Below are 21,105 nucleotides of genomic sequence, written 5' to 3' on the forward strand. Positions count from 1 at the left end.
CCCCAATTTAGAATTTTAACTTTTGGGCCAGACCTATCCTTCTCCATAGCTATCTTAAAACTAATGGAATTATGATCACTGGTCCCAAAGTGATCCCTCACTAACACTTCTGTCACCTGCCCTTCCTTATTTCCCAAGAGGAGGTCAAGTTTTGCCCCCTCTCTAGTCGGGCCATCCACATACTGAATGAGAAATTCCTCCTGAATACACTCAACAAATTTCTCTCCATCCAAGCCCCTAATGCTATGGCTGTCCCAGTCAATGTTGGGAAAGTTAAAGTCCCCTACTATTACCACCCTATTTTTCTTGCAGCTGTCTGTAATCTCCTTACATATTTGCTCCTCAATTTCCCGTTGACTATTTGGGGGTCTGTAGTACAATCCTATCAAAGTGATCTCTCCCTTCTTATTTTTCAGTTCTACCCATATGGACTCAGTGGGCGAACCCTCGGATATATCCCCTCTCACTACTGCCGTGATGTTCTCCCTAATCAAGAACGCAACTCCCCCTCCTCTCTTACCTCCTGCTCTATCTTTCCTATAGCATCTGTACCCTGGAACATTGAGCTGCCAGTCCTGCCCCTCCCTTAGCCATGTTTCAGTAATAGCTATAACATCCCAGTCCCATGTACCCATCCATGCCCTGAGTTCATCTGCCTTGCCCATCAGACTTCTTGCATTGAAATAAATGCAGTTTAATCTAGACTTCCCTTGGTCTTTGCCCTGCTTTCTCAGACCATCTGTCCGGTCATGTTCTGTACACTCTCCCTTACTGCCTTTTGTTTCTGTCACCACTTTATTTCCCACTGACTTCCTGCATCGGTTCCCATCCCCCTGCCACATTAGTTTAAACCCTCCCCAACAGCACTGGCAAACACTCCCCCGAGGACATTGGTTCCAGTCCTGCCCAGATGCAGACCGTCCAATTTGTACTGGTCCCACCTCCCCCAGAACCGGTTCCAATGGCCCAGGAATTTGAATCCCTCCAGCTTGCACCATCTCTCAAGCCACGTATTCATCTTAGCTATCCTGTCATTCCTACTCTGACTAACCCGTGGCACTGGTAGCAATCCTGAGATTACTACCTTTGAGGTCCTACTCTTTAGTTTAACTCCTAACTCCCTAAATTCAGCTTGTAGGACCTCATCCTGTTTTTTATCTATATCGTTGGTGCCTATATGCACCACGACAACTGGCTGTTCACCCTCCCCCTCCAGAATGTCCTGCAGCCGCTCCGAGACATCCTTGACCCTTGCACCAGGGAGGCAACATACCATCCTGGAGTCTCGGTTGCGTCCGCAGAAACGCCTGTCTATTCCCCTTACAATCGAGTCCCCTATCACTATAGCTCTGCCACTCTTTTTCCTGCCCTCCTGTGCAGCAGAGCCAGCCACGGTGCCATGAACCTGGCCACTGCCACCTTCCCCTGTTGAGCCATCTCCGCCAACAGTATCCAAAACGGTATACCTGTTTTGGAGGGAGATGACCGCAGGGGACCCCTGCACTGCCTTCCTGCTCTTCCTCTGTCTGTTGGTCACCCATTCACTATCTCCCTCAGTAATTTTTATCTGCGGTGTGACCAACTCACTGAACGTGCTATCCACGACTTTCTCAGCATCGCGGATGCTCCAAAGTGAGTCCATCCGCAGCTCCAGAGCCGTCAAGCGGTCAAACAATAGCTGCAGCTGGACACACTTCCCGCAGGTGAAGGAATCAGGGATACAGGAAGGAGCCCTGAATTCCCACATCCCACAAGAGGAACATGACACGGCGCTGGGATCTCCTGCCATGACTTAACCCTTAAATTAGCTTAAGAACAACTACAATGTCAAGAGAAAAAAAAAGGAAAGAAAAACTACTTACCACTCCCTTTAAGGAGTTTACTCCTTTAAATTGTTCTCAATTTAGAGAATGTTAACTACACTCGGGACCTTGATTCACTAAAAAATAAACGCTACTTCCTATAAGACCTGCAGACCTTCCCTTTCCTTTTACTTCAGTTACTGTAGATAAGGAGAAATACTCACCTGAACCTATGAGGGAATCCATGGTGTTACGTCTTCTATTTCAGAGTTTATCCCTATGTCAAGTACAATACCGAGACTAATGCTCGTAATAGAGAGTAAGTAACCCGGAAGACAGACCCTGGAACTTTTTTGATCTGCTTGTTGAGCTATTTGCTGGATAAACGCACTGACGCAATCAGGGGTATTAATTTATTTTGTGTTTCTTCCAATTTCTCCCAAAGCTGATTGTTTTCTGGAGTACAAGGCCTCAGGTGAGGCCAACCTTCCAGTACCTTGTCCAATTGGCCATTCTTAATGTGTGGGTCTAGTCAACCTTGGCATCATAGCCAAGCTCAATTCTGTTCTGATATATGCAGTTTCCAGCAGGAGCTACTGGCTCACAATAAGGGTTTAAGGGTTGGGGTCCCTGGCTGATTTTATCTTCTGAAACCCAGGGCATTGAGTTCCCCAATGGCTGGCCTAAGTTAATGAATTGAAATTAGAGCCCCTTGATCTCTATGGCTCAGTGCTACAGCTGGCGATGTTTTTACCCAGAAGGACAACTGGGGAGCTTTGTTTCAGTTTCTATGGTGAGAATGAATAGTAAACAGCCACTGGAAGTCAACCATTCCACATGTTCCATCTCTCACCCTGGTGAACATATAATGGGTGAAAAGATGCCACCCTGGAAGACGTGCAGCAGTGTTTTTGATATCACAGAGTGATTCTTTGCATTTCTGAAACTAGGAATTTAATAAAAATGGCATCTCATTATATCAAGTCAATTTTATCAAAATATAAATCCAATGTACAGTCGCATATTATAAAAGTGAGTTCAGTCAATTAAAAGTATACTGTACAATTTACAATATCCTAAAGCAGACAGTTCTTATTCCGAAGTCACATATATACAGTATACATAAACACAGGGGCTTCATTGTGATTGTTAGACTCTGTTGAATCATTAGCATTTCATTTCAGAGAAGCAATAGCACGGTTGTGATCTAAAGCTGCAGTATTGAACCAAAACATTACGTGAGTCCGAGAGCTGCCCATCATTCACATTTACCTCTCGCGGATGAGTTAGTATAAATCCCAGAGGTCTACATACAACCTGACTTATCCTAGATAGGGTAATGCAAGTCTCTACTGTTGCTCGGAAATAAATAATTAAACAAAGCCAAATTGGATACAGTAATAGTTGGATGTTGTGCAAAACAGAGGCGAAGTCCACATATCAGCTGCTTAACCATTAGAAGAGGGAGGCAGACATTTTTCTCAAATGCAGAGAGCTTATTGATAATGAATAGGTAATATCTAAAAAGGTTGGACAATATTGACCCAGGAAGGACTGTGAAATGTTATAGCACTTATGTTGGCACAGGGGCCAATTTATTTTCAGTATACGTATGCCTTTGCGTCTCCACGTACCTTCTTGAGTTGTGCTTTGTCTCCCCCAGTTGCCTTATTCAATAGACTAATTCTTGGACTTCCCTTTGATTAATTGGTTGTGACCTCTTTAATAATATTCTTAGTTGTTTGTTCCCTCTTTCTTACTGCTTCACTAATTGGAACGCTTTCCTCTTTCCAGCAGTATCCTTACTTCTCTAACTCATGTCACATTTCCTGCTGCTCTCCATCTTAATCTGACCCTCTTCATCTCACTCCTTTTGTGGCCTTTCCCTCTCCATGTCCATTTCTCCATACACATCCCTCTCCATCTCATTCTTCTCCCACCTGTCCTGTACTTCAATATTCTCCATACATTTCACACCCAGATTGGATCTTTATAGCCCACAAGTGCACTGGGTGTGCTCACATTTGCACAATCCACTATTGGGCCATGTATCCAAGTGCTACAAAACACGTGATTAGTGTGGCAGGAAAGCCAAGCTGCTGATATTCAAATGAAGGTCACTCAAACTGTCCAATAGACTGAGTTCATTTGTTAATTTTGAGGTATTAATTGCGGTATGCCTTGATGATCTCTTTGATTGGTCCTCTGCAGATTGGGCATTTTGAATTCTTGATGAGGAGCTTCTTACCACAGCCGTAGCACACACACATGTGTCCACATCTGTACATAACGGAGTCCACTCGGCGAGAACAACAGATAATACAGTCATTGTCCAAGGATTCGGAGCTCTGGGGACGGGTATTTGATGATACTTTAGGAGCACGGGGACTGGAACCAGAAATGCCTGAAATTAAAGTTTTAGATTGTTACTACACAATCATAGGATGTCTTTTTTAAGCAGTGTCCAATGGCAAATCTATACCAAGTAAGCTTCTAGTTAATATCTTTAGGGGTTCAGTAGCTGCACCTGAATACTGGATGATACATTATATATTCCCAATATTCAAAACAAGGAGTGAGACATGCGTCAGGAATCAATTATCTACTATTGGTATTCAGGAAAATGCTTCAGTATCATAGATATTAGAAAAGCTCATTTAAAAAGTTTAGAATCCATAAGTCATTGTAGATTTAGAAGCAATAGCTAATTCCTCATTAATCTACTGGAATTCTACAAGGAGGTAAATAAATTAGGGGATTAAGGTTAGCTAACATTTTTGATTTTCAGAAGGCATTTAAAGAAAATTAAGGCCCCCAAAGTAATTACATATGAGGCAGCTGAATTGATTTGATAATAGAAATCAGAACATGATAGTCCTTGGGCAGGGTGACTTCAGGAGGGACAGCCAAACACAAAGGGCAGCGATGGCATGGTTGAATGTGGTATGTTATGGTACGGTGCATTAGACATTGTCCTTTCAACACATGAATTCCAGCCATTTTTTTCTGGTGGGGGTTAGATAGTGCAATACAGGTCAGACCCTATTCTTTAGCATTAGGGTCTCAGTTTAAGTACAATCCAAAATGAGGAGATAAAGGACTTTTATCTCCAGGTACTGGGTGGTGCAATGGATTAGAGTGTTTTCCTATCAGCACTGAGACTAGGTTCCAGTCCAGCCTGGACCAGACAGAGACGATGGGATCTTCTTTCTGTAACTGGATGTTATGATAGTGCAAAAAGCATAATGTTCTAACCTGTCAGTTGAACGCCTAGTAGACTTGATTTTGCAGCTCGCCACAGTCTTTTAGATTTGACACTGGCAATATTTCAGAAATTTTGTTCAAAATAATTGTAAGTAAATGGATGGTAAGAACAATGAAAGTCACAAGGATTTAGTAGATCGTTCTCTTCTGAGATTAGGGCTGAGGTGCATCATGATAGGGAGAACTCCAGTCACCACCGTAACACTCTCACTGAAACCAATCAGGGAAGTTCATTTCACAGCGCCTCCACTCACGATGATATATGCCTCTTCTCAGATGCAAGTGAGCAAAAGTAGTGCCAGATTCAAGCAGTTCCATGAACTTTTCTACTGGGAACAAGGCTGCCTAGCTCTTCTTGCTTAGGATCCCCTATTGAGAGAGGACCATGAGGTTGATGCTCGGTCTGGGCTGACACGAAGCCAGGTTCTAAAAGTGATGGGACATTGTTGGCCCTCAGGTGCTGCTCAGCCTTCTGTCCAGCAACTGTTTAGAGGAACTTACTAAATGACTAAAGCTCCAGGTGTTTGCCAATTGCTCTTACCTTTGACAGGTGTCGCACAAGAGACTGACGTGTGAGGACGTGATGCTTGGGGCTCGTTGCTTCTGACAGGGAGGGATGGTTGCAGTGGTAATTTGTTCTGGGATACACATTTCATGGAGGGATCTGAAGGAGTAAAGTTTTTAATTTAGCAGAGTGAGCATGGCAATATACATTTAGATTAGGAATAAAGTATCATTAATCTGAAATGATCAGACTTTGTAATTCCTGGTTTTACATTTACCTCTAGTTACAAAATGTGTACGCTTGATTTATTAACTACTTGGGCAGTGTCATTTTGCAGGTGCCATTGAATATACCTTAGAATGTACAATAAACAGTCTCACAGAAACTTGCTCTGCAGTCTCAATGAGAACAAGCTGCACATAGCAGAGTTCTGCCCACACACCTGTACCCATTTTTAGTGACACTGAGGGAGAACTAAAGTTACTGGATGGCTCACAAGATCCGTCCAACTTAACTGAGATGCCAGTAAGTGCAGCTGTCTATCTTAGAGCACCCAAGAGATATGTCTCTTGAACAGAGACAGTGCCCTCAATCAATGAGCTGCTATCTCCATTCATATTATTTAGGATTATGTTAACTCATAATCCATTTAAAATATTGTCTTAAAGATGTATTGTCATTCATGTGTCTCTGGCTTTCTGTGTGTAAGCAACCTCCCTGTTCAATACCATCCAACATTGCAGTAAGCTGCAGTCTTTAGTTAGAAGAGTTTATTAAGTAATGTGTTTTTCACCTGGAATAATCTAAATTAAAATCACTGCATTTGAATACTTTGAATAAATACGATGATGGCCTCTCAGTCGACCACCATGTTGGGTGATATTTGGTGATGTTGGAATCTTCTCTCTTTTGTGGCACGCATCACTTTTAACTTTGTTTTGCATTTACACATTTGAATTAATCTCTTTTAAAAAACATTATTTTCCCAATTTTCTCCCCCCTCCCGAAGGTGCTGAGTGTTACTAGGGTATGGTTCCGCAGTTCTCTGGAACCTCACACAAGTGCAGGTTGTGCATCCTTTTGTGGGAAGCCTAGATAGGAAGCGTTGGTGGGCTCTTCAGCTGTGGAGCACATCAAAGCTGAAATCAGTCTGACACTGTCTTAACCCAATATCTACACACACGCACACACACATAGATGCACAGAGTGATGGGCACAAGTCACTGAATAGTGGTCTGTAGCAGGAATCCAGGCTAATTTTCTCTTTCTTGTCCCGAGGACTGAGGTCAATTATAGCGCTCCAGCTCTGGCTGAGATAAGCTAACTCGGCACAGACCAGCGATTAAGCTTGGGACCTTCTATCCTGTATGGCTCAGTAGCATATCACATGGTGTAATTACCCACTAATCTATCAAGGAAGTGAAATAAGCAAACCTAGGCCAAGCTGTACACTCCTATACAATGAAACACATGGTGAAACATAATGAAACATTCTATCACGTATTTCAAATGCGTCCATTAATTCTTTACCTTGGAGCTGGACTTCTCGTGTTGTTCCATACACATCAATGATTGCCCACAACGGCCATTTCACCAACAAGCCTTTCATAAGGAGGTATTCCCTCCCTTCATTCACGCTGAATAAGAAGTGGCCTTGGCTGTTCACCCAGAACGTGATGATAGCTCCCTCTTGCATACACTCCTGGGGTAACGCATTGGCCCAGAATCCATTTACTTCCTCTAGGTCTGGGCACACAAACTTCGGAAGTGCATCAGGATCCAGGAGGGAGGGGTTAGTGATGGTGCAGCCTAGCCGCAATGCTCCTTGCCACGAGACATCCATCTTTGTGATCTTCAGTCTCACTTTCTCCTGGATGAGGACTGGACGGTTGGTGAAGGTGATCCCATTGCAGAATCCGGATTTTCTCCATGCACAATGATGGGATGAATCCATCTCTATCTGTGACCCCTTGGTGTATGGATGGAAGAAAAGTGGATTGTGCGAAGTACTTGGTGTTTGAAGATGCTTTTCCTTTGTTTTACAAATGGGCTGTTGGCCATTTCTCTGCTCAAGTTCTGCAAATGAATGAAACAAAAAAGGGGGCTTAATGCTGAGCATTAGTTTGCTACACTGGTCAATGTAACCGTGATTTTGGTGCTGATAGGTGATAGCTTAGTGCTGATCATTACTCTGCTTTGCTGTCCTCTATTGGGTAATCTTATTGCATGTTTACCATTGATTGCATGTTTACCATTGATTGCATGTTTACCATTGATTGTGATACATCACCACTGGCAATAATCCAACACTTAGGATAATTACTTGTATTTTGCATCATCCATATAACATTTAACACAACTCTAATTGAGGAGCAACATCTGAGTAAAATGCCAATTAGAACAATTATTAGGGAGTAGATCTCATTTTAGTAAACCTGGCAACATTGTCTCCTTGTTTGTACTAAACATTTGGGCCCACTACTCACGACAGAAAGAGCAGGGCTGTAGAAGAGCAAGTGAGGCCCAATTAGGAACACAGGAACAGGAGTAGGCCATTCAGCCCCTCGAGCCTATTCCACCATTCAATTAGATCATGACTGATCTGTACCTCAACTACATTTTTCCGCCTTAGCTTCATATCCCTTGATATCCTTACCTAACAGAAATCTATCGCTCTCAGTCTTGAAAGCTCCAATTGACCCAGCATCCACAGCCTTTTGGGGGAGAGAATTCCAGATTTCTACTACCCTTTGTGTGAATAAGTGCTTCCTGATTTCACTCCTGAATGGCCTAGTTCTAATTTTAAGATGATGTCCCCTCGTTCTTGATGCCCTCACTAGGGGAAATAGTTTCTCTCTATCTCCCCTAGCAAATCCTTTTAACATTTTAAGCACCTCGATCAGATCACTCCTCAATCTTCTATACTCAAGATAAGCCAAGTTTATTGAAACCGTCCTCTTAATTTAACCCTCTAAGCCCCTGCGGACACATAAAGCAACTTTTTTTTTAAGTTCTGAAATTGTACCCGGTTACCCGCATGAAGGACAAAAGGGGCTGGTGGCAGAAATGATAACAAGCGCTGTATTATTTTGCTGAGCTGCACGAAGGAGCAAGGCAAGGCTTGTTGCGGACAACTTTAGTCAACAGATTGGCTTAACTTTGTGGGCCCAGCCTAATTCATCAATGGTGATGTCCCTGTGGAACTGGTTGTGAAGTAGGTGGAGCGCTCCCTCTCACTATCTGCACCTGTATTTACTGACGGCTGCAAACAAGGTTATTTAAAGAATCAGCATGCCATTGCCAAGCCACATATATGCAGCATGAGTCTCCTTTTTCAGGAAAGGAGGGGAGAAAGGAGAATTGGGTACAAATGGCCTGGCTTTTCAGTAGATGTTCACAGTAAATATTTGGCTGGGTTTTATTTCTTGGGTAAAAACCTAGGAACAAAAATTTATCTGTGACATTTTGCAACTAAATGTTCAAATAACAATGGGAGGAATTTCACCAAAACAAGTTAGCCAAAGTCATTAACTTGGTTTGTAGAATCATACAGCACAGAAGGAGGCCATATGGCCCATCGTGTCTGTGCCGGCTCTTTGAAAGACCTATCCAATTAGTCCCACTCCCCTGCTCTTTCCCCGTAACCCTGCAAATTTTTCCAGGTTAGAGAAGTATTCTAAATATTTATGTTTATATCAATGTCAGTAGGGAAGGTTTGCTTTGAGCCTCCATAACAGGTGGTTCGAGGACACATGTTGCTCTGAAAACTCTACTCAGAGACTCTGGCCCCAATATTTACGGGGAGGCGGGGGGGAGGGGGGGTAGTCGTAGCGGCCAGGAAACCTGGAAATGCATGTAATGCGGTGGCCCTGCCGAATTTAAAGGCAGGATCTCATTTAAATTTTTATTTCTCCAATTCCCGGCTGCAGCCAGCCAGATTCATAGGCTGGCTGGCTGTCGGGTGGGTAGACCTGCGCTGGTAGGCCGCAGCCGGGGAGCGGAGAGGGGGAGGGGCAGATTGCCGGGGGAGGGAGAGTTTGTGGATGGAAGGTCGGGGAGAGATCAGAGGTCGGGGGGGAAATCGGTGGTCGAGGGGGAGATCAGAGGTCGGGGGGGGGCGGAGATCGTGGAGGTCAGAGGAGAAATCGGAGGTCAGGGGGAGATCATGGAGGTCGAGGGAGAGAACAGAGGTTGGGGGGGAGATCGTGGAGGTCGGGGGGGGGAGATCGGAGGTCAGGGGGAGATCGTGGAGATTGGGGAAGAGGTCGGAGGTCGGGTAGAGATCAGAGGTTGGGGTAGATTGGAAGTTGGGAGGGAGATCCTGGAGGTTGGGGGAGAGATTGGAGGTTGGGGGGATTGTGGGTCGGGGGGGATTGGAGGTTGGGGGGATCAAAGGTCGGGGGAGATCGTGGGTCGGGGGGAGATCGGAGGTCGGGGAGGGAAAGGAGATCGTGGAGGTTGGGGGGGAACGGAGGTCAGGGGAAAGATCATGGGAGGGGTCGGCAGATCATGGGGAGCGAAGCAGGTTAGCTTGGGTTGAGGGGGGTAAGCACTCTTGCTCCTCCTGGCCCACAAGCAGTGCTGGAAAGGCACTTACCTGCTGGGACCGGCCGTTCTCGCCTCCCTTCAGCTGTCAGGTTTCCTGATCTCTGGGAAACCCGGCCCGCAGCCGTTAAAGGGTAAAACACTGGGAAAATTTGAGGCACACAGCCTCATCAAAATATTTAAATAACTGATCCGCCTCTCGGGAGCAGGTTACTCGCCCACCCCCCAACCCGCCTCCGTTAAAACTGGAAGTGGAAGCGAGTTGGGGTCGGGATTCCGCTTTTTGAAATTTTAATCCCCCACCCCCACCCCGCCCGTCCAGTGGGGGTTAAAATTCCCCCCTCTGTAACTGAAGACTACATGGCACATTTAGCACAGGACTACATTGCATTTCTTTGTATTTCCACCCCATCTTTTTAGGTCCAATCCTACGATGAACCACGCACTATTCAATTGATTGAGAAGGTAAAATAAAAGAGGTCCACACTCTTAGGCCCAGAGCTCGGAGATGTTCATGAGATTAGTGATTGACTCTGACTTCCCACCCTCTGGGCACCTGACCTCCACTCAGCACCTCCTCCAGAAGCCACTGCTGAACTTGGGTCCCACAATGTGGGGAACGGCAGGTGAAAATACCCATCCTCTACACTCCATGAACATGCCGTACCATGAGCCATGCTACCATTGAACCACCACCAGATGACCCAAAAATGCTAACTATTTCACACAAGCCATGATCATTTGCAATCATGTTGGCTAAGCAGAAGATGTCTGCTCTTCCTGACAGCCAGTGGCCTGTTCTCTGTTTCTCATGAGCAAAGCCATTCAGAATGCAAGTGAAATCAGTGGGAGAGGGAGAATTTGGTGGACTTTTTGGGAAAACATACCTTGATTTGCAATTGTCTGTCACCCAGCAGACAGGAGTCTAACCTTTTGATTCACTTAGTGTTTACAACCCACTAAAACTGAAAGTGAAAGAGGTAAACCCTTTACTGGAAATTCTTATCAATTGCAACAGAGGACATTTAACGGAAATCTGATAGCAGAACTCTTGATTATTCCATATATCCAATTGGGTTGTAAAAATTGTCTCCTTTGGACCGCTGATGTCTCAGTAGCAAATGCACTACACTGTGTGGTACTGAGCCTTACCGACCAAGGAGGTCCTAGGTTCAATCAGTCATTTGTTCAAAGTTAACTAATTTCAGTCGAGACATCAATATGGATCGACACATCAATATGAAGCAGCATGAACTTCACGCTATCGTCTTAGCTGTGATGTGGAGATGCCGGTGATGGACTGGGGTGGACAAATGTAAGGAATCTTACAACACCAGATTATAGTCCAACAGTTTTATTTGAAAATCACAAGCTTTCGGAGGCTTTCTCCTTCGTCACGTGTGATCACACATGAAGTCAGAATTATGGTGAAATTCTACCAAGACTGGATTTGCCTCTTATGTATGTAATGAGCGCATTCCTTAGGACTTTTTTTATTAGTTATTGTTTATTTTTTTATGCCCCTGGCAGGATGTGTCACTTTTAGTGTTGAGACTTGTCCCGAGTTTGTTTATCAGCCTGAGATTTCCATCGGGATTCTTGTCCGTTTCACCCAGTGCATCCCAGGTTACAGGTTATTCTGGACAAACTAATCAAAATTCAAAATGAACTCAAGTCATTTGACGAAACTCACACTGACTGAAAAATCATAATAAAATTGTACGAAGCAGAGTGATAATTTGGGTTATCCGGAGATACCTGACACTCAACACTTAAATGGTGTTTTAGGGGTGAGATCAACATGTTGGAGCATGGAATGCTTCTGGAGGAGTTTCTTTTGACGTATAACCACATTACATCGTCTGACGCTTCTATCTATTTATAGAAGCTCAATTAAAAATCTCAAACTACTCCTGGCTGATCACACCCAGCAGCAAACTGGAATAAACCGCTTTCTCATGAGCAAAGCCATTCAGAATGCAAGTGAAATCAGTGGGAGAGGGAGAATTTGGTGGACTTTTTGGGAAAACATACCTTGATTTGCAATTGTCTGTCACCCAGCAGATAGGAGTCTAACCTTCTGATTCACTTAGTGTTTACAACCCACTAAAACTGAAAGTGAAAGAGGTAAACACTTTACTGGAAATTCTTATCAATTGCAACAGGGTAAACTTAACAGAAATCTGATAGCAGAACTCTTGATTATTCCATATATCCGATGGAAGAGTGATAATTTGGGTTATCCGGAGATACCTGACACTCAACACTTAAATGGTGATTTAGGGGTGAGATCAACATGTTGGAGCATGGAATGCTTCTGGAGGAGTTTCTTTTGACGTATAACCACAATACATCCTCTGACGCTTCTATCTATTTATAGGAGCTCAATTAAAAATCTCAAACTACTCCTGGCTGATCACACCCAGCAGCAAACTGGAACAAACTGCTTTTGCTGTTTCGTTTAGCGAGTAGGTTGGATCGAAACATCTGCCTGGTGTGGCTGATACCAGCAGCTTTGCGTACTTGAGGTGGGCAATGGGTTGCTAGGAACACTCACCAAAATATCTAGTTCATGACTTGTCCTCACATGCCCAAGTTTGAGTGTTGATACATATCAAGTGAGGTACACTTCAAATAAGCATTTTGTTCCTGCAAAAAACAGTATCAAACAGTCCTGTTTGTGACTGGAATTCATTCCTAATTCGTCTGTTCGACAGGGCAGGTCACCACCAGAAATAACTCACGTTGTTCAGGAGCCTCAGGAATTGTTACACACTCCTCCTTATTCAAGGCCAGTGCAATATGTGCTTCAAAAAACATCCAATGAAGTGCCTCAGGAACTATCCCGTTGCCTCAAGGATAATCTCATACTGTCCCAGCGTCTCAAGGACAATGCCTTTCTGTCCCACAGCCTTGCGGCACTTGTCCAGTGCCTCAAGAACTATCTCACTCGCATTTTACATATAAATAAAACGCGTTCATCGTGTCCAAAATATTTCTTAATACCTTAACGTCTTCTGTTTGTGCTGTATTTACTTACATTCGAGAAGTATATCAGTCGTGAAATGAACAATTCCTTCTTTTTTACCAGCACTGTTGAGTTCTGACTCTGGGAAGGATGGCACCCTGTCGGGACCTGGACTGACCCTCTTACAGGCACTGAGCATGCATACCTGACTAGCTGAATTCAGAAAGAGTAGTTGTCTCGGGGTACTGCTGATTGGTTCTGCGTAGATGTGGGAATGTGATGATTCTAATTACGTCGGTATGGACTGTATCTCTCTAATGATGTTTTGAGAGCAGGGAGGAGAGAAAGTGGACAAGCAGGACCTGAGAGCTGTCCAGTTAGAGAGCAATACCGTGTTCACATAGTTCTTTGTCAGGAACATTTATTACTGGGTAGTGTTGTAAATTGCGTTCAATGATTCTTCGTGTCATTCCTTTGTAAGAAAAAAAAATGCAGCGGGTCATGTGATGTCAAGATTTATGGTAAAACAAGAAGCGAGTGTGAACCTCTCTGTGACTTTCACTGGGTCATTATACCGGTACTATCGCACTGGAAATATCTTTGGATGGTTTCTAAACAAGATTCATGCAACCCCCTTGTTATTCTTAAGGATAAAATGAAAGTAGATCACCAGTTTGCCTGTAGCCCTGTCATTCTGAATGTGCAAAAAAATTAAAGCTCACTGTTGATATGTATAGAAAATCAATATTTTTGTATTCCCCAAGCAAACCCCCGCCCCCTGCTTATGCTGGAGGCACTCACTTTGTAATCAAAAAGCATGTGACATTATTGCCAATAACATTACTGAACCAGGTCAAACAGAACTCCCCCTCCCTCGCCCTGTCCAAACCAACTCAAAGCTCTTTGAACTAATTGTCCTTTTGACTCTCCCTTCCCAAACGCACTCCAGCGGAGCCTCAGCATGCTGCGAAATTACACAAATAAACACATCGCTGCTCCTTCATATAATTTCTCATGAAGTGATTTTGGAGTTTATTTTATGATTCAGAAAAAGGAATCTCAGAGACTCTATATGTAGAGTTTAGGGCTTTGTGAGTATATTATAATGTAATTCTCCTGTATTTTTAGTGTCAGCCTTGGCTCAGTGGGTAGCAGTCTCTTCTCTGAGTCAGAAGGTTGTAGGTTCAAGCTCCCATTCCAGAGACTTGGAACACATAATCTAGGCTGGTACTTCAGTGCAGTACTGAGGGAGTGCTGCACTGTTAGAGGTGCTGTCTTTTGAATGAGGCATTAAACCGTGGACATGAAAGATCCCATGGCACTATTCAAAGAAGAGCTGGGCAGTTCTCCCGGTGTGCGGACCAACATTTATCCCTCAATCAACACCTAAAACTTGGTCATTGGTATCATTGCTGTTTGTGGGACTTTGCTGTGCGCAAATTGGCTGTCGTGTTTTCCTATATTACAACAGTGACAAGACCTCAAAAATACTGTACTTCATTGGCTTTGAAGTGCTTTGGGAAGTCCTGAGGTCGTGAAAGGCGCTATATAAATGCAAGTTTTTTTTCCCACAGATATTCAATGCCATGCAATGCAATGCCGGTCCTGATGCCATATGCCCCCAAATAAAAAGCACAAGAAGACAGAACATTCTGTGTAGAACAGGCCATTCCCACAACATCACAACAGACAGATACAGGATACACATCAATAGCACAAAAGAAACCAATGAATAATGCAGGCTATGGTCCTTCATAGTTATACTGACTGTGATACATAAACCATCTGTCCCAGGGATGTATTCTAATTAACGCAATTTTTATATAATTTAGACAAATGTTTACTTAATTTTTGCACCAACTATATATAGAGTTGCCAGCATGCATTTAACGATGCCATGTGAAATACACAAAATAATATAATTGAAATTGGTGGAAATACTATTTTAAATAGATGAATTTATGCTCTCATAAAAAAAATCTAGGCATCATTAACATATTGTAATGAAACAGAACTATGGTGCAGTGGGTTAAACATCCTTTTAAACCAGCCCATGATGGGATGAAAGTCTTTCCTCTCTGTTGGCTGTAACGGTCATGTGTGAACTGAGTTGTGTTGTCTCAGTCCTGTTCCTAGTGGTCCCCACAACACAAATCCCCCTAATTCAAGACTAAATTGGCAACCTTGCTCAGAGAGGCCACTGAATGATTGGTGTGGGAAATGGACAAAATATCACCTTGATGCAGTATGGGGTATTATTCTGAGGCTGGGGTCGAGGTACATTGTGAGGACCGGAAAGAAGGAGTTTTACCCTATTTCTAACCACAGTGTATCTGAACTAATACTGGGTGACTGAAGTGGTAGATATTTCAATCCACACCAATAACATGCCCACCTTGATGAGCACAACCCCCCCCCCCCCCCAAAAAAAAAATAATCACTACAATTTAAAAAAAAACATACTTGGATGGGTCACAAAATATTAACCCCTGCTATCCTGATGCCGTTTGAAAAAATGGAAGAGCTCTCAGTGGCTCACTGGAAACAGAAAGCAGGGAGGTGGCAATGTAGGCCGAACCCGTACTGTAGAAATAAACAATGGCATGGTACAGGTGCACAGTTTAAATGAGCACACTTATGAGTGAAAGCCTATTAATGTTTAATGCTGGCAGGTGGCAGGCGGTCAATGAAGCAGATAGAGTTTCAGCTCGTTGCTACCCAGCGAGGCACTGCTTCCATGGCTGCTGCCACTGAGGCTTATCAGTTCCCTTCCAATAAAGCGTCTCAACTACAGGCAATAATAAAAGCATTCGGAGATAGTGATTTACAAGATCCCAGTATTTCGAAACTTGCTTTCAAACAGCAGGAGGGTCAGCATGTGTATAAATAAAACACTGAAACTGTCTACTATGTCGGATGGACTTTATATTTACCAGCACTCCACAAACAGGGGCAATCTACTGCAATTTTAAAATCAAATCAATAATGATTAGTTATCTACATGTATTTACTTGCATCCTTATCTCTTCTTCAGTCACAAACTCCACCGAATCCTTCTAACCTTCTGAGCAAAAATTCTGCAAAATTCCACCCTTTAGATCTGTATATCTCCAACTCTAATTATCCATTTGTAACTCTTTTTTTAAAATGAGTTTTTCTTTTGTGAATTTTGTGCTCATCAAAATGAGGAATATATTGACTTCAATGGAAAAGAAAATCAGGTAGGTTGTCAAACGCGCTGTCGGTTCGCTATTGCCCGTTCTGCGCTACCGCCCAAAACAATGACTAACTGCAGCACCTCACTGTTGTGCTGGCTAAGATCAGCTCTCGCAGGGATTGAACCTAAGGCACTTAAGGTCAATACCACATCACATGCTGATTTACCCACTGGGTAATCCCAATCTCTAGTTCGGTCTCCATATCTGTATCTCTACCACTGTCTGTACCTCTCTCTATAATGGCTCAGTGGGTTTGACCACCTTTTTAAGGAGTGAAACTTACTATGGGTCCTTTTTTAATAAGGAGGACGCCTCATTATGGGACCATTTTTAAGGGGGAATATTACCAACAGAAGCCTTTTGAAACAGCAAATAGAATTCTGATCAAAATCTAATTGTTTCATTTTGGCATCCTCCGTTGTTGCAAATTATTACCATGAAGCTGTAAAAACAGCAATATCAGACTGTAAAGGTTTGGCTCCACCCTCACATTTATCTATATGATCTCATCGAGGTATTGTAAAGTGAGTTCCCGACATTTCAAGTATCCAACACCTTACCGGAAATGTTTTATAACGAAGGTTTTGTTTGAACAAACAAGTTATTAAATAATTGGAGATGAAATAGAAACTCCATTTAGAGAGAGAATATTACTGTTAGAACTCTTCTTAAAGGAGAGTGTCTCTGTCAAGCACCTGTTTAAAGACAGATAGCATTATCACGATGACCTCCTTTAAAGAGAGAGTGTCATCCTTGAGACCCTCTTTAAAGAGGGAGAGTATAACTGTTGAGGCCTTTGTTAAAGAGACAGTGAATGATTGGTGTGGGAAATGAACAAAACTAGAGACAGTCACGATCATGGCCCCTTTTAAAGGCATAATTTCACCATCAGGATCCCATTTTAAAGAGGAAGTCTTGCCAATAGGTTCCCTATAAAAAGAGTATGTTGCTATCACTTCCTCTTTTAAAAATCGAGCTGTTATGAAGAATCATACTTACCTCTAATGTCCATTTGTTTATTTCTGTGTATTTCTTTCAATATTTTTGTTCCTTTCTGTTTTAACAGTAAGCACCGACAACATCAGTAGCAAACTAGTTTGGACGAATTAATAAAGGCTGCATTCACACTACACCTGTAGGGTTAGAGTGAAGTGGTCTGTCTTTGCACCAACGCTGTAGTAACAGTGCAAATGCCACCAGAATCGTGCATCATGGCCTAGCTTGACTCTCAAATGAAGCTAAGTGAGACTCCTTGGAGGAGATAGTTTCATTCCATGTCACATGGAATTCAGTTCAGGCCTTCCAATTTACACTCCAAGTTTCTTCACACTGATACTAAAGTTGTGGAGTGTGAATGCCCCTGGGTCTACAACATTAGGGGGCTGGATAGCACAGTAAAGCTGTAGAACCCAATTAGGTGCCCTATAAAAAGAGTATGTCCCCATCACTTCCTCTTTTGCCTTTACCAATATTTCTCAACTCCACCTTACTGTAAGACTCAGCAATTCCTCCAGATCAGTTCCCCTAATACTGTTGTCAGTGCTCAGTATTTACACAAAATAAAGGTGTCAACCTTGGCTCAGTGATAGTCAGAAGGTTGAGGATACAAGTCCCATTCCAAAGACTTGAGTGTGTACTTTAGTCTGGCACTTCAGCTCAGTAATGGGAGAGTGCTGCTCTGTCAGAGACGCTGTCTTTCACATGAGATGTTAAACCGAGACCTTGTCTGCCATCTCATGATACTATTTAAAGAAGAGCAGGGGTGTTCACCCTGTGTCCTGGCCACAGCAAAGGCTATGGGTCCTGACAACATCCCGGTTGTAGTGCTGAAAACTTGTGCTCCTGAACTATGCTGCGCCTCAAGCCAAGTGGTTCTAGTACAGCTATAACACTGGCATCTACCCAAGAATATGGAAATTTGCCCAGACCTCATTACAGTTTTCATCCAAACTTGGACACAAGAGCTGAATTCCAGAGGTGAGGTGAGAGTGACTGCCCTTGACATGAAGGCAGCATTCGACCAAGTGTGGCATCAAGGAGCCCTAGTAAAATTGAAGTCAATGGGAAACAGGGGGAAAACTCTCCAGTGGCAGAAGTCATACCTGGCATAAAGGAAGAAGCTTGTGGTTATTGGAGGCCAATCTTCTCAGCCCCAGGACATTGCTGCAGGAGTTCGTCAGAGCAGCGTCCTAGACCCAGCTTCATCAATGACCTTCCCTCCATCATAAGGTCAGAAATTAGCTGTTTGCTGATGATTGCAGTGTTCAGCTCCTAGCACAATTCCTCAGATAATGAAGCAGTCCCTGCCCACATGCAGCAAGACCGGACAACATCCAGACATGGCCTGATAAGTGGCAAGTAATATTTGTGCCACACAATGGCAATGACCAACATGAGAAAGCCTAACCACCTTCCCTTAACATTCAATGGCAATACCATTGCCGAATTCCCCACCATCACAATTGACCAGAAACTGAACTGGACCAGCCACATAAATGTTGTTGCTATTAGAGCAGGTTAGAGGCTGAGTATTCTGTGGTGAGTGGCTCACCTCCTGACTCTCCAAAGTACCTTCATCACACAGACTGCAGTGGCTCAAGAAGAAGGCCCACCAGCTAGGGATGGGCAATAACTGCTTGCCTTGTCAGTGACACCCACATCCTGAGAATAAAAAAAGCATTTATCCCTCGACCAACATCACTAAAAAACAGATCATAAGGTCATTTATCTCCTTGCTTAGTGTGACCTTGCTTTGTGAGAATTGGCTGCTGTGTTTGCCTACAAAACGACAGTGACTGCACTTCAAAAAGTGCTTCATTGGCTGTAAAGCACTTTGGGACATCCTGAGGATGTGAAGGGCACTACATAAATGCAAATTCTTTCTTCAAAAATCAAGAGAAAGACAGAACTAAATAAAAGGATGTTGAACGGAACCTATTAGTCGAAGCCCTGAGAGATTCCCTTTTTAAACTCTGTCACTGTAATATCAACTCCTCCTTTAACGTTATTTCCTTTACCTGACGATAGACTAATGAGAATTCTACAGAATGTGGAGGAGTAACATACCAGATCGAATGGAATACCAAAAGATTGCTACAAACTAATAATACATTTTACACAATTTTAATAAATATATCAATTACTTTCAGCTCCATGTTGAGTTCACTAAAATATCTCTTGGTCACAACTAAAAATTAGGAATTGCCTCCCGTAAATTTGTTAGTTCCTTATTGTTATCTGATTAAACACGTTTTTTAAAGTTTGAGTATTGCAGCCTTTTAAATTAGAATGGAAATATTAATGAACAACGAACGTACTTGATTCATATATAAATATGCATACTGTTAAACCTCCCAAGGATTCGATTTTACTTTGAAATTAAACAGCTCCTTAGGTACTTTCGTTGCACCTGAGTGCAAGACTCAGTATGCATAAGTACAACGGATTTTTTTTACATGAATTTAACATTTACTTCCTATATTTCATCTAAATTCTAATAGGATGCAGAAGACATCAGATATCGGTCATTTTTTTACCTCTGGGAGCTCCCTTGGTGCAGCTGTTTCCCATGCTGACCGGCATTTAAATAGATGTCTTCTCACAGCAGCTTGGCTCTCTACCTGCGCCGATACTACTAGCTCCTGTCTGCCTGATTGCTTGTGAGCTATAAATACAGCAGCGTTTCCTGATGTGACGATACTTCGCTACGAAAAGGGGAGGAGCTGGGCGATGAAAGTGGAACAACCCAAACCCTCCATCACAGCCATCTGCGATTCATGGCTCTGATATTTCATTGTTAACCTTAAAAGTAACATTTCCCGATATAAAGTCGCGCACCCTGTCCTGTACCATCTGCTTTGTAAGGGGGGTGCCGCAGAAAACCGTATCTGACTTGGGGCATTGACTTCGGAATGTCTACACTGTGCAATGTGCCATCTGCTTCCAGTGAATCACTCCGTACGACAGTAGAATATTTCAGCTGCTCTCAGGAGAGCTGCCCTAGTGGGGTGTATATGATAACTAGAGGGGTACTTCCTACTTTGAGTGGGTCTAAGGGTGAGACCTGTTTTCAGGGGAGTTTCGCATCAACATGCTGCTCCGTGGCTACATCATCTGAAGACATCACCTCAGGTTCCACATGTAAGCTGACAACACCCAGCTCTACCTCACTGACACTTCTCTCCCTCAGCTTTCTGTCTGGCATCCAGTGCTCGAGGAGCCGTAATTTCCTCCAATTAAATATTGGGAAGACCAAAGCCCTTGTCTTCAGCCGCTGCGACAAACTCTGCTCCATGGCCACTGATTCCATTCCCGTCCTGGCCACTGTCTCAGACTGAATCTGACCGTTCGCAACCTATTTGACCCTGAAATGAGCTTCTGACCCCCATAAACTCTCCATCACAAAGACCCTCTACGTCCTCCTCCTTAACATTGCCCGTCTCTGACCCTGCCTCAGCCCATCTGCTGCTGAAATCCTCATTCATGCCTTTGGTACCTCCAGACTCAACTATTCCAATGGTCTCCTGGCCAGCCTCCCATCTTCCATCCTCTATAAACTCTGCCTTTATCCTAACCCGCACTGAGTCCTGCTCACCTATTACCCCTGTGTTCGCTGACCTACATTGGCTCCCGGTCCACCAATGTCTCGAATTTAAAATTCTCATGCTCGTGTTCAAATCCCTCCATGGCCTCGCTCCTCCATATCTCTGTAACCTCCTTCAGCCTTACAATCCTCCAAGAACTCTGCATTCCTCCAACTCTGGCCTCTTACGCACTCCCTTTGTCCCATCATTGCTAGCTGTG

General features: G+C 43.5%; 1 protein-coding gene across 1 annotated transcript; it reads right to left on the bottom strand.

Moving 5' to 3' along the window:
• Positions 1-2,772: 2,772 nt before the first annotated feature.
• On the bottom strand, positions 2,773-19,945 carry LOC137332165 (E3 ubiquitin-protein ligase NEURL3-like). Its single transcript, XM_067995871.1, has 4 exons — positions 19,839-19,945; positions 7,102-7,647; positions 5,608-5,730; positions 2,773-4,206 (listed from the first exon to the last, which is right to left on the bottom strand). Exons 1-4 carry the CDS (start codon positions 19,882-19,884, stop codon positions 3,968-3,970), a joined length of 954 nt encoding a protein of 317 aa, XP_067851972.1. The 5' UTR covers positions 19,885-19,945; the 3' UTR covers positions 2,773-3,967.
• Positions 19,946-21,105: the final 1,160 nt, after the last annotated feature.

This window comes from Heptranchias perlo, chromosome 14 (genome assembly GCF_035084215.1).
Source record: "Heptranchias perlo isolate sHepPer1 chromosome 14, sHepPer1.hap1, whole genome shotgun sequence".
Classification (NCBI taxonomy): Eukaryota; Metazoa; Chordata; class Chondrichthyes; order Hexanchiformes; family Hexanchidae; genus Heptranchias; species Heptranchias perlo.